At 21.4% G+C, this 13475-nt stretch overlaps 5 protein-coding genes across 5 annotated transcripts; 2 read left to right on the top strand and 3 right to left on the bottom strand.

Annotated features, from left to right (window-relative positions):
• Positions 1-89: 89 nt before the first annotated feature.
• Positions 90-1408, bottom strand: PBANKA_0602900 (conserved Plasmodium protein, unknown function; the record flags this gene model as incomplete). The annotated part of the gene is made up of 7 exons (XM_034568551.1): positions 90-106; positions 190-253; positions 361-433; positions 583-647; positions 806-863; positions 982-1078; positions 1300-1408. The coding sequence occupies 7 exons, from the start codon at positions 1406-1408 to the stop codon at positions 90-92; spliced, it is 483 nt and encodes a 160-aa protein (XP_034420529.1).
• A 1182-nt stretch (positions 1409-2590) lies between these two features.
• PBANKA_0602800 (ubiquitin-conjugating enzyme E2, putative) lies at positions 2591-3887 on the bottom strand (the record flags this gene model as incomplete). The annotated part of the gene is made up of 5 exons (XM_034568550.1): positions 2591-2688; positions 2829-2976; positions 3092-3161; positions 3249-3352; positions 3864-3887. 5 exons carry the CDS (start codon positions 3885-3887, stop codon positions 2591-2593), a joined length of 444 nt encoding a protein of 147 aa, XP_034420528.1.
• A 3075-nt stretch (positions 3888-6962) lies between these two features.
• Positions 6963-8641, top strand: PBANKA_0602700 (nucleosome assembly protein, putative; the record flags this gene model as incomplete). The annotated part of the gene is made up of 3 exons (XM_034568548.1): positions 6963-6986; positions 7471-7528; positions 7686-8641. The coding sequence occupies 3 exons, from the start codon at positions 6963-6965 to the stop codon at positions 8639-8641; spliced, it is 1038 nt and encodes a 345-aa protein (XP_034420527.1).
• Positions 8642-9733: 1092 nt separating this feature from the next.
• Positions 9734-10513, bottom strand: PBANKA_0602600 (cytochrome c1 heme lyase; the record flags this gene model as incomplete). Its single annotated transcript, XM_034568547.1, has 3 exons — positions 9734-9887; positions 10032-10281; positions 10393-10513. 3 exons carry the CDS (start codon positions 10511-10513, stop codon positions 9734-9736), a joined length of 525 nt encoding a protein of 174 aa, XP_034420526.1.
• A 969-nt stretch (positions 10514-11482) lies between these two features.
• Positions 11483-13117, top strand: PBANKA_0602500 (threonylcarbamoyl-AMP synthase, putative; the record flags this gene model as incomplete). The annotated part of the gene is made up of 1 exon (XM_034568546.1): positions 11483-13117. One exon carries the CDS (start codon positions 11483-11485, stop codon positions 13115-13117), a length of 1635 nt encoding a protein of 544 aa, XP_034420525.1.
• Between the last annotated feature and the right edge of the window lie 358 nt (positions 13118-13475).

Raw genomic sequence — 13475 nt, 5'->3', positions numbered from 1 at the left:
AAAATAGCAATATGGTTAAAGATATAAAAGACAATTTCTAAAAATGTATATTTCTGCTTTTGAACAGATTTAAAAGTTTGTCTACTTTCCTAAGCTCTTTTTTCTCCTAAGAATTATATAAAATTGTTTCAAGTGTATTTTGACATGTATTTATATAAAATGTGATAAAAAAGGAACAAACAGATATACCTGTAATTGGATTATATAAAGAGTTCGTTTTTTCAGACAAATAATTTTGTCTTCTAAGCATAGCCTATCAAAATAAAGAGGTTACATATTTCGATTTTTTTTAGCAAATTTTATGAATCTTTGAAAAAAAAAAAACATTATTTTTCAAAGTTTTATTATTTAATAAATTACATTTTTTTTGATTTCATGTTTTTGTTTTTCTTCATTAGTTACAAAGTTATGATTTATTATATCGTGGCCACACCTAAATATTTTTTTTAAATTTATACATGTATAGATATATGTATTTATTTTTCTGAAAATAGGGATATGCCATTTTTGATGGTCATAATTAGGGAATAATTAACTAAATGGTTCAACTATTTTTTTCGCCTTTTTTTTTATATTTTCTACTTTGATTTATTTTTTTCACTTTTAAATGGCATTTTTTGAAGCTTATTCGTCTTTTCACGCTCATTCTTTATGAATATAAATTAGTAAAAAAAAATGATTAATTTTAGTCAATTATCATGATTATATAAGATTGGAAAAATATGCGATTATAAAATATATAGGTAGAATTTTCTATATATTTATTATGGTATAAATTTTGAAAAATGTATTTTTTTTTTTTTACTCGTTCATTTATTTCAGCTCGTTCCCATCGTTTTTCATTCCGTTCAAGATTTTCTTTTCTAAAGAAAGTTATATGTATTAATAGTACTATTTAATTTTTGTTTTTTTTGAGATGCATTTTCTAAAAGGAGTATTGGTATTTTGACAAATGTTATGTTTTTTCATGGATTTTATTACCTTCTGTTTTCAATTTGAATACACGATTTTAACTTTTCATGTTGTCTACTAAGATGGTCATTATATTCAGCATCTCTTTTTCTTTGATAGAATTTGTCTGTTAATTTTTGGAAGTTTATTTCAATTTAAAAAAAAAGTGTAAATATAGTTACAACCATAAAAGTAACTATATATGTGGATAATTAAGTTCAAAGTTCTAATACTTATCATTTTTTTCTACGGATTGACTCTCAAAAGGGGATATAGATATACGTACACTTTGGATTTATTATGATATATTTTATTATTTGTATAATTTATTATATATTTTTTTTATACCATTGTCTTTATATTTGATATCTTTTATGATGTTATCGACAGGAATATACTTGACATGCTTTTCACGTCTTTGCATTAATCTTTGTTTTTCAAGTTTGTCTAAATTCATATTAATTCTTATAAAATTGAAAATAAAATATTGTATTAAAATATTCGTTTAATTTATTTTACTTAAATGGGGAGAAATGGAAATGTAAGAGGGGACAATCGAATTGTTATTTTTTTTTTAAATAATACACCATTTTAATTTCATAGCAAATAGTAGTAAATATTTATGGACTATAAAAGACGTGATCTTTATATCAAATTAAAAAATAAAAAATAAATAAAGAAGAAGATAAAGGGACTAATTGTATTATATAAATGAAATCTTATATTGTATTAAATATAATTTTTCGAATTTTTATAATTAGCTTTATTTTATGGACCTAATATTAGGACTGTTTGTGTGTCTTATATGGCCTTATCGAAATTTTTAAAATGAATAAAATTAATGCGATTTACTTGAGCTTTTTTAAAGTAAAGAGAAGGATGATAAAATATGTTGAAATGCCGAGACAAAATTTTTATTTTTTTATCTTATCAGCATGTGTAATATATAACCATATATTAATGAAAAAAGACAATAACTTATTATTTTTCTTTTTGTTAATTTCAGTATAAAGCATCATATATTGTCGATATAATAAAAACCTTATGATTACTTACATAATTTTATTTTAATAACCAATTTTTTATAACTGTTATTTTGTAAACATATGCATATATATTGAAAAAAAAAAAAAAAATTATACATACATATATGCGAACAAAATATTTTAACAAATTTATATTAAAAAAAACGTCGAAAAAAGCAAGCGAAACGATTATTTGTATATACATAATATATACTATATACATATATGTGGAAAGAGGATAAATAGAAAAAAGGCTAAGGTATATATAAGCACATTTCTATATATAAAAAATATATTTGTGTAATAATAATTAGGTTATTTACAATGAAACATATATGTATATATATACCTTTTATATATATATACATATTAGTAATAGCACAGTGATCTAAAAAAAAAGGGGAAAAAAAAATTACTTCACTATTTTAATATAATTTTTTTTTTTTGTATATATCCTTTTCTGACACATATATATATCTATCTATATTTATATATATGCATTAAAAATGTATTCTATTATTTTGTTCTCTTGTTTTTTTTTTTTTTTTATGTATTTTTAAAAGATCAATAATTAAAAAAAAAAAAAAAAAAAATTAATTCATATATTTAATTATTTATTGTGCATATTTTTGCGTCCACGCTTTGGCTGTTTGGTGATACTTCGTTCTATCTGTTTTGTAAACATGAGCTATTTCAGGAACTAATGGGTCATCTGTAAATAAAAGATAAATGCGCATGAATGTGTGTGTTCATTATTGTGGAGTTGTAAGTCTTTGCATAAATATATTTACATAATGTTTGGATGGTAAAGAAATAAATGTATAGAATAATTTATATATCTTTTTGAAATACCAGCATTTGGATCAGTTAAAAGGGAGGATATAGAAAGTAAGACTTTAGATATAGTTAGCGCAGGACTCCATTGATCTTTTAATATGTCAAGGCAAATAGCCCCTGCTGTATTTATATTAGGATGATATATTTTTGTCGTAAAAATAATCTGAAAAAAAAAATAAAAGAAAATTATAGTAAGAAAAATGATAATATAATGGTCATAATGTATATATGCACACAAATGTGTTGATAGAAAGTTTGACAAATTTGCGCACGCTTACTTTGGGTGGTTTGAAAGGATAATCGGGTGGGAACTTAATGTTAAGAAAATAAACCCCGTTTTCATATGGACTAAAATAAGTGGAAAATAATCATTTTATGTTCTAAAAAAACAAAATAATAAGTATGCATATATAGACATATATTTTATTTTCTAACCTATCCCCTGGGCCCATTATCGTTGCTTGCCAAAAAAAAAGATCATCCCCAATAGGACCGGCTGAGCAATTTGTAGGAGGGTCTTTATTTAAATCTTGTAATTCCTAATAATAATAAAAAATAATATAAATTATGTTATATATGAAAAAATGGAATAAAATATGAGAATTAATAATACTTTTAATATAAATATGGGAGCTATAATATTGGGCAAAAGCCATATATATTATCTTTCTTTTTTATAAGTCCCACTTTGGCTTATTACTATATACATATAGATATGTATAAAAATACGCAATCAAATTCGCACAAAGATATGCTGTATTTTTGTATGAATAATAAATGAGGGTATAAATATATATATATATATATATATATATATATATATATATATATATATGCATATACATAGGCTAGTGTACTAATATGTCATTGCTAATACAGTAATAATAAAATAAGTACTATTGATAATATCATTAATGATTATGTAAAAGAAATAAAATGAAGCATGATTAAGGTGATTATCAATATATAGCGAATGAATAAAAAATAGGAAAATTAAAGGATTTTAAATATATATTATATATATAATATTGTATTTAATTATTTGATTACCTTTGTTATTCTTTTTAAAGCCATATTGCTTCTATATTATTTTATTATTAATTTCTTTGTTTAATTATTTTCTTTAATTATATATATAAATAAAAATAAAATTATATAAAGCGTAAATAAAGGTATTTCTTAAAAAGCAATTAAAAAATGCTATTTGTTTTTTTTTCTTTTCTTGATAACTTTATTTTTAATTATAAATTATTATTATTTTTTTTTTCCTTTAAATGAAGAAAAAAAAATGTATGTATATTACTTCAAATTATTATCACATGTATTACGAAAATGATTCATTTGTCATAACTTAAAATATTTGTAAATACGTATTTTTATTAAATAAAAATTATACCAAGAAATTATTCCAATTTTTTAAAACACACATATAGAAAAAAAAATTCAGAAATTTAACATGATTATTTTTTTTAGTACATAATGAAAGTATTAAATATATTTATCAATTTTTATATTTTATATGTAATTATTTATATATCAATAATATTAGAATATTCAAATATTAGATTTATATATACATGGGTGCGTAAATGAAATTAATATATATTTAATGCTGAGTGCGATGAATGGTAATTATAATATGATTGTTTCAAATAAGTACTGTATGTATTATGTATATATAAAAAATATAAATCCAGCATATTATATATTAAAATATAGCATAATCACTGTACACATTTTATTAAGTTAAAAAATATTATTATTAAAAAGAGTATAATAAAATAAAAAAAATATTATAATAAGAATAAAATTATGTGTAAGAAATAAATAATATTATAATTTCATGACAAAAAATTAGCTATTGCTTTACTAAAAGCCTTTTAACTCTTTATTTCTTAAAAAAATAAAACATTGATATATTATCAAAGTTATTAAGGAAATATGTGTAGTATGTATGTATGTAATGAAAGAAAAAAAAAATATATAAATATATTATCAAAATATAAAGGTATATATAATTGTGTCATATGCGCAACGTACGCATACATGTTTAGGTATAATAAAAAAGGGCATGAAAATCAAGTATTTAAAAAAATTATGATATAATAGTTATATCTAATATATGAAAATAAAAAGTAATACCATAGTGATGCATATTATGTTAATTAGCTATTTGTGGCCACATTACCTTCTTTTGATGTTTCATTATTATACTTTAATGTGTAAAATATAATATTAACAAGTCATATATTTATATACTTACATGAACATGGAATAATTATTAAACATAAAATAATTTTTTTTTTTTTTGTTACTTGATAATATTTATAAAATTTTATTCTGAACAAAAATAAAATAAATGCAGCTCGAAAAAAAAATATATATTAAAGTGTCTTATTTTTATCCATAATCTTAATAGAAAGTAGGTAAATGTGCTATGCTATTTTTATTAATTTGTCTACTAATTTTCTTAAAACAAAGTTTCCATTTATTTCTTCGAAGCGCTTAGTATTAAGCTAACAAATATTCTATAATAATTTGTACTTTCACCATGGTTTATGTGTATATATAATATACAGCGTGATGAACAGTTAAGAAAAAACAGTAGTGTAATATATTATCCATATTACAAAGAATGGAATCGTTACTTATAAGAAATAAAACATTTCTTTGCCCACATCGCAGCTATTGTAATAAATAAAAGAAAAAAAAACATTTATGAATATCAAAATGGTATCATATTATTAAAAGAATATGTAATACCCTAAAAATTATAAAGATTCCGATATGCACACAATATGAATATGTAATTTATAGAGGGGAACACCTATTAATGTAGGAATATATTATTAATTTATTGTGTGAATATATTTGAGCCTTCTCTATTTAGTGTAATAAAATAATTGCTAACTTGGTTATTTTATTCAATTGTTACTTATTATAACATAATGAGAATGGTATTGTTATTATATCTAGGAGTGAAATGTGAGAAAAATGTGCGTATGTATATGTAATAATATATATTCAAAAATAGTATAAAATATAATGTATGGAAAATATGAAATAGGTATGTATAGAATATGTTAAATCTAACTAATATACAACTAAAGTGTAATTATTTTTATTATAAGGTTTTATAATATTGGCTAGTTGACATTGTATATATACGAACGTGGTGCGAGACTATATTATTAGGGTTTCTATTTGTAAAAATATAATATATTCTTTGGTAAAAAATCGGAAAAATATAATAACAATATTTATATGTAATATATATTATTTTCATGAAATGAATGATATTAATTTTTTTATTTTGCATACTGATACATTTTAAGCACTATGTATAATTATATGCAAAATCGTTCCAACACCATATATTAAATAGTAAGCCAAATATAAACTTTAAAAACAATTATGTGATACTTTTTTCACACAATGTTAATTCTTCACTATTTATAAAATTCAATAGAATTATTTTGTTTAATGTAACTAAGTTCCTTATATAATAGAGTCAAGTTTAGTCACACAATATTATATATGTATGTATGTATGTATATTTGTTATATGTGCATATTATTCATTATATATATAATATACTAAAAATAAATATTTATAATTAAAAAATAAATTAGTGCAATTTCATTGTGTACTTAATTAATAAATAAGGAAATATGAAATATTTATATTAGTAATGATGATTTTTTATTATATGTAAAGAAAAAAAAGAAATAATACATATGTAATAAAAAAGATAACAAAACAATGTATATAGTTTAATAACATATATTATATTTTGTGGATAACGGGTATTTTTGGTATTCATAGCTCTATATACACAACTACGCAAATATATATATTTATGTATATCCCCATTTTGCAAATATTATATTATACGGATTTTGTGTATATTTATATTAATAAAAAAAAATTGCAGAAAATTAATTATTTTATAATTTTTAAAGGTTTTTTTCCTTTTTCACGTTTACAAAAAATAATTAAAATTATAAGAATATTATTATTTAATTTATTTTTTCTATTTTATATATTTTAAGAATACTAAGAAAAAAAGGTACAAATCACAAGGAATATTAAGTTAAAAATACATAAACACAATTAAAAAAATATATAAGTTAAAACTCGTACAATAATATGGCAACTAACGAAAATAACCAAGTAAGGCATGAATAAAAATATAAAATATATAGTATTACATAAATAATAATAAAATAAATAATTGCATCATAAAAATATTATATTTATTTGTAAGTATGTATGTATGTATGTATGTATATATATATGTAGAAGAATAGGTGTGATTATTTTAATTATTTGAGTTTATCCATTTATACTAGAACATGTTTGTTTCTTTTAAGATATGGGTGTATTTAGATTTTTTAGCCATGATGTATTGTTTTAATGTACCATTCGGCACATGTTAAAAATATATTTATGCTATGTGTATATATATACACATAGGTTTGTATATATTAATAATATGTATTAATATTTAAAAGTATGGAGTTTTATATTTATGCTGATATATGTTGTTGTGTGTTATGGGATTGCATAATAGAGTCATAGGCATTTATCCTTTTCGGGTTTAGCGATAATTGGAATGGGGTATTTATTTTTTTCCATTTTTCCATTTGCTTTATAGCCAATCCCTCCCGAGGAAGAGAAGGAAATATCTTCTCTATTAGAAAGCATAAAAATAGGTACGAAAAACAAGCGAAAAAAATATAGCTCTTTGAATGGCTAGATGAGAAGAAGCTACTTTTAGGGCTTATAAAGCTTACAAAATTGTATATTTTTTATTTTATTTATTTTTTTTTTTTTTTATTTTTTTTTTTTTTTTTTTATTTTTATTTTTAGATGATGAAAAAATGAGCGATTTGACAGAAGAACAAAAAGAAACGTTGAAAAAGTTGAAGCTATACCAAAAGGAATATTATGATTATGAGTCGAAATTCGAATATGAACTATTTTTGTTAAGACAGAAATATCATGACTTATATGGACCAATTTATGATAAAAGAAGGGAAGCATTAGTAGGAAGTGGAGAAGCAAAAATCGGAACCCCAAATTTACCTGAGTTCTGGTTGCGAGCATTACGAAATAACAATACAGTTAGTCATGTTATTGAAGATCATGATGAAGAAATTTTAGTTTATTTAAATGATATAAGATGTGATTATATAAAAAAGAATAAAGAAAAGAAAGAAGGATTTATATTATCATTTCATTTTGTTAAAAATCCATTTTTTTCTAATTCTGTATTAACAAAAACATATCATATGAAATGTGTAGATTGTGATAACGAGCCTGTTTTGTTACATACAGAAGCAACAGTAATTGATTGGTATGAAAACAAAAATATATTAAAAAAAAATGTTGTAAAAAAACAGCATAATAAAAATTCACGGGAAGTTAAGACAGTACAACAAACTGTTAACAGAGATAGCTTTTTCCATTTTTTTACAAGTCATAAAGTTCCTAATTCAAATGTTATAAAACAATTAAGTAAACATGAAGTAGCTCAACTCGAAATGATTATCGAAGGAGATTACGAAGTTGCATTAACAATTAAGGAAAGAATTATACCATATGCTGTAGATTATTATTTAGGAATTATTATAGAGAGTGAAAGCAACAGTATAGTTAGTGATGTTGATAGTAGCTACACAAGTAGTGAAAATAACAGTAATTATAATAGTTATGAAAGTAACAATAGTGCATATAATGATGAAAATAGTAATGTTGATACAAATGAATATGATGATAATGATGATGAAGGGGGAAAGAGTAATGAAGAACCTCTTACCTCTTAAAATTTTTATGTAGAATAACTTGAGATATATAGACAATGCTGTATGTACACTTATTATATATGGGCATATTGAAAAAAAAAAAAAAATATTATTTTTGATAAAAAATAAATGGGTATGATTAAATGTGTAGGGGATAATACCCAGCGAACAAATAATATGCAAGATTGTATATATTTGATAAAATATATATTGTTGCCATATATAAACTTGAGAACTGATATATATGCTCGTCTTTTGTAATTTAAAAAAAAATGTTTTCCTAATTTTTACTTAGCCAATTTTTTGTATTTATAAATTTATTGTGAAAAAAAACAAATGTAGTAAAAATAAGTTTAAATTCAAATTGTTAAAATGTATATATATATTTATGTATATACATACGTGTTTTTCCCCTCTATACATATTTTTTTTACATATATTTTATTATTTTGTGTTAAATAAACGAATAGTTATTATATATGTGCATACATATTTTTTTCCATATATTTTCTTTATTTTTTAAAGAATTAAATACAATAAAAAAAACACATATTGCAATTAAACCTATAATATACTTGGCAAATTACTTTGTATCATATAAAAAGTTGATATATTTATAATTCATTAAGGAAATTTATTTTATTTTTATTCAAATATTATTATTACACATGTAGAATAAATAAGTATAAAATGCTCGCACCATTTCTTTTTTTGTTTTTGATAAAAACATAATTAATACTTTACTATGATAATAATTATGATTAATTCAAGGAAATATTTTTTACAAGAATATTACATTTTTTTAAATTGGGTAATATTAATGATTGTTATTATTAATTAACAAATTTTATTTATCTTAAATATAATATTTGTAAAACTATTTGATGATTAAAATGAACATATAAAAATAAGAAAGCATTTACTAAAAAATTAAAATGAATAATAAAACAAAATATATAATTTCGAAAATAAAAATTTTACGATATAGGCAATTGGACCATTCCCAAGATGCCCATCCCCTGGGGGGAGTGTAAATACATTGCTTGTCCATGTATATTTATTTATGTATTGTTTATGTATTTTGTGAAAATATATGGCTGGTATGTGCTGGGATCATGTTGAGAGTTTAAAAAAATTACAAAACTTTAGGTACAAAACTTTAAAATAATCCAATGTGTTGTTGTAACTCAATTCTGATCTTGCGTCAATGAAAATCGAAACAGGAGCATTATTTTCATTTTTTCCATCATAATAGTCAATAATATACCTTAAAAAAATATAAAATAGTTATAAAAATAAAATGAGTGAAATAAAAATGGGTTGAATTGTTTGTATTACTATAGCTGAAAAGCTAAAATTAGGCGTATTTTTCGATTTTGACTATTTTGTTCATTTTGCTTATTTTGCATACTTTATTGTGTTTCCACATCGGTCTATATACCAATCATGTCTATCAAACGGTTTGTTATAACCAATTAATGTTAGCATAAAAGCTTTTAAAGAGAGTTTAGTGGGAAATCCGATAAATCTGATTAATTTTTGATCTTTACATATATGAAAAAAAAATGCTTCCTTTTTCATAATTTTTTTCCATGTTTCCTCATTTACGGCATTATGTATTTTTAGAGCGATATTCAATTCTTCATCAGTATATGAATAGCCTAAATAAATCAAATATGTATATTTGTTATATTTTTATGTAATTAGTATATAAGGATTGCATTATATTTTTATAAGAATAACTAAAACTTGTTTGCACACAATTATTTAACCTTTTTTACGAGTTGTTTTATAAAATTGATTTTGTGAAGGATAATACCAGCTTCCACCAATAGACGGGATCGAAGATTTTTCTTTAGAATTTTTTGTATCGATATTTTTCTCTTCGTTCATTGTATATACCATTTATAGGTAATATTTCTATTTCGTATTTTTTTTTTTTTTTTTTTATTTCACAAAAAAACTTTCATTAGTGCTTAAAAGCATTGTATGCAGTATGAGAATTTGGTAATATATATTTTGTGTATATATATTTGTATATCGTGAAATTTTATAATAGCATTATCATTATTGTTATTTATATTTACGCGTATTTCATTACATTTATGGATATTTCATTATATTTTGGGTTATTTTTATATTTTTCATTTTTTATTTATGAATATTCTTATTCGGCATTTTTTGTAGATATGAAAAAAGGTATTGCATATATATATCACTAGTAATATATTTATGTAGAATTAGTGTGAATACAATCAAAATTAATTAAATGTTTTGGTTTTAAGCAATTTTTTTTGAAGTATTTTTTATTTTACATTTTTACATGTTAATAGAACAGAATAATATTCCTTATGAGAATGTAAACAAAAATGATGGGTAGCCAAAAAAAAAAAAAAAAAAGTGGCAATAAATAACATCAACGTGATAAATATATAATGGCTAATTATTTATAAAAAAAATGTTAATATATATAATTTTTTAATTTTGAATGAAAAAATATGAAGATTATTAATTTTTTTAAGAGTATGAAATAAAGGTAAAAAATATATAAATATAAATTTCCAATTTAGAGAAATAGAGATAATGCCAAAAGAGGCCACTAAAATACAAGATGAATAGCTAAAAATAAATAAAATTATTATTATTATTATTATTTCATTTTTTAAGATAAAAATATATGAACAGTCAAATAAATTTTGATTATATTTTCCTCATTTTGTAGGAAGCAACAAACGCAGACAAACCTAACGAATTGTGATTTGTTGCTTCCCTTACATATATTCAGCCAAAAAATAAAATAAAAAATAAGCATATTTAAAAACAGGTCTATTAGTATTATTTTAGAAAAAGAAAGTGATAAATATGGCAACAATAATTGAAGGAAAAGAATTAATAAAAAATGACAATGTTAAGAAAATGCTGAAAGAGCATATAAAAAAAAATAATTTAATTGGCTTCCCAACAGAAACAGTATATGGGTTAGGAGGAAATTCATTAAGTGAAATTTCTTTGAAAAATATATTTAAAATGAAAAATAGACCAATTAGTGATCCTATAATATCACATGTATATGATATAGCACAAGCATTTGATCAATTATATCATATAAATATGTATGAAAAATATATTATATATATATTAAATATGAAATTTTCTCCTGGCCCATTATCAATTATAGCAAAAGCAAAGGAGCACCTTCCATTAATTTTAACAGCACATACTCAATTTTGTGCTGTAAGAATACCAAATAATAAAATTGCAAAAGAAATTATAAAAATATGTGATACACCAATAGCTGCCCCATCTGCTAATAAATTCCAGCATATTAGTCCAACAAATTCTTTACATGTTTATGAAGAATTTAAAGATGAAAATATTTTAATTTTTGATGATGGGCAATGTGATATAGGAATTGAGTCTACTGTAATAAAAATAATAAAGTATAAAAAAGAGAAAGAAAAAAATATAAATAGTTCTAATCATAATGAAAATGGGAATGAGAATTTTGATGAATATGCCAGTGACGATGAAATAATAATAGATGAAGAATATGAAAAAGAATGCAACAGCGAAATAAGCAATTTAAAATGCACATTAAATTGTAAAAATGATGTTTCAAATTTTGAAGTTTTTGAAAAATTAAAAGAAGTATTTGAAATGATTAAAGCAAATAACATATTAAATGAATTAGATGAAAATATGAAAAATAAAATAACTGAAAAAATTTTGAAATATAAGAATTTATATAATTATGAGATAAAAATATATCGGCGTGGAAAGTATACAAAAAATGACTTAAAAGTTGTATTGAATAATACCCCACTTTTAAATAATATAAGAGTAACTATTTATAAAAAAATAGAATTTGAAAAACTGAATATTCTAAAAAATAAAACAGATAATGAGTACAATAATTCAATTGGTAGTAAGGAGATGGATATAGTTGGAAATGATTTTCCTAATAATAATGATGCAAAAATTATAGAAAAAAATAATAATGTAAATTTATCCAATAATATAGATAACAATGATATATCAATGAAAAGTGAAGTTAGCCCTGGAACACTCCTTACACACTACAGTCCAGTTGTTTCAACATATTTAATTGACATAATTAAAAATAAAGATGAAAAAAGTAATAAATATAGTAGTAAATTATTAAATATAAATTTGAATAAATGTATATTTTTAGATATAGGGAATTCATTTTTTGAATATGAAAATAATTTTTTAAAATATTTGAATATATCTTATGATAATTTGGAAGTAAATGAACAAATAAAGTATGTAACAAAAAACTTTTTTTTATTTTTGCGTAAAGCAGAAAATTTGGCTATAAATCATCAAGCCAAATATATATTTATTTCAATTGTTAATTTAAAACCATTGAATGAACTTACTTTGTCAATTTTTGACAGAATTTTTAGATCAGCTTCAGGAAAAATTTTTAAAGTTTTTGTTAATCAGGATAAGCAATTAGAATTTTTCAATAATTAAATTGTATTTGCTAAGATTCATTTTGTTTATTATTTGATTACATTATTTGTGATTTAGACAAATAAATAAGTATGTATATTAATTTGTATGTTTTTACAATATTGTAAAAAAAATGAGGGAAATTAATTCCCTTTATTTGATTTTTGTGTTATATAATAATTTTACAAAATTTGTATTAACTTATTTTTAACTGTCTTAATATTATTTGCATTTTTTTTAGCTAGCCCAAATGTTGATTAGCTATTTATGATGTTATAAAAAAAAAAAATTAATAAAAAAAAAAGTGTCAATTTTTTATTAAAAATTATAACCAGTTGAAAAAAAGAGTAAAATATAGAAATAATAATGTGTATGTATG

Source organism: Plasmodium berghei (genome assembly GCF_900002375.2).
Source record: "Plasmodium berghei ANKA genome assembly, chromosome: 6".
NCBI classification, from domain to species: domain Eukaryota; phylum Apicomplexa; class Aconoidasida; order Haemosporida; family Plasmodiidae; genus Plasmodium; species Plasmodium berghei.
This window is presented reverse-complemented; position numbering and strand designations above follow the sequence as displayed.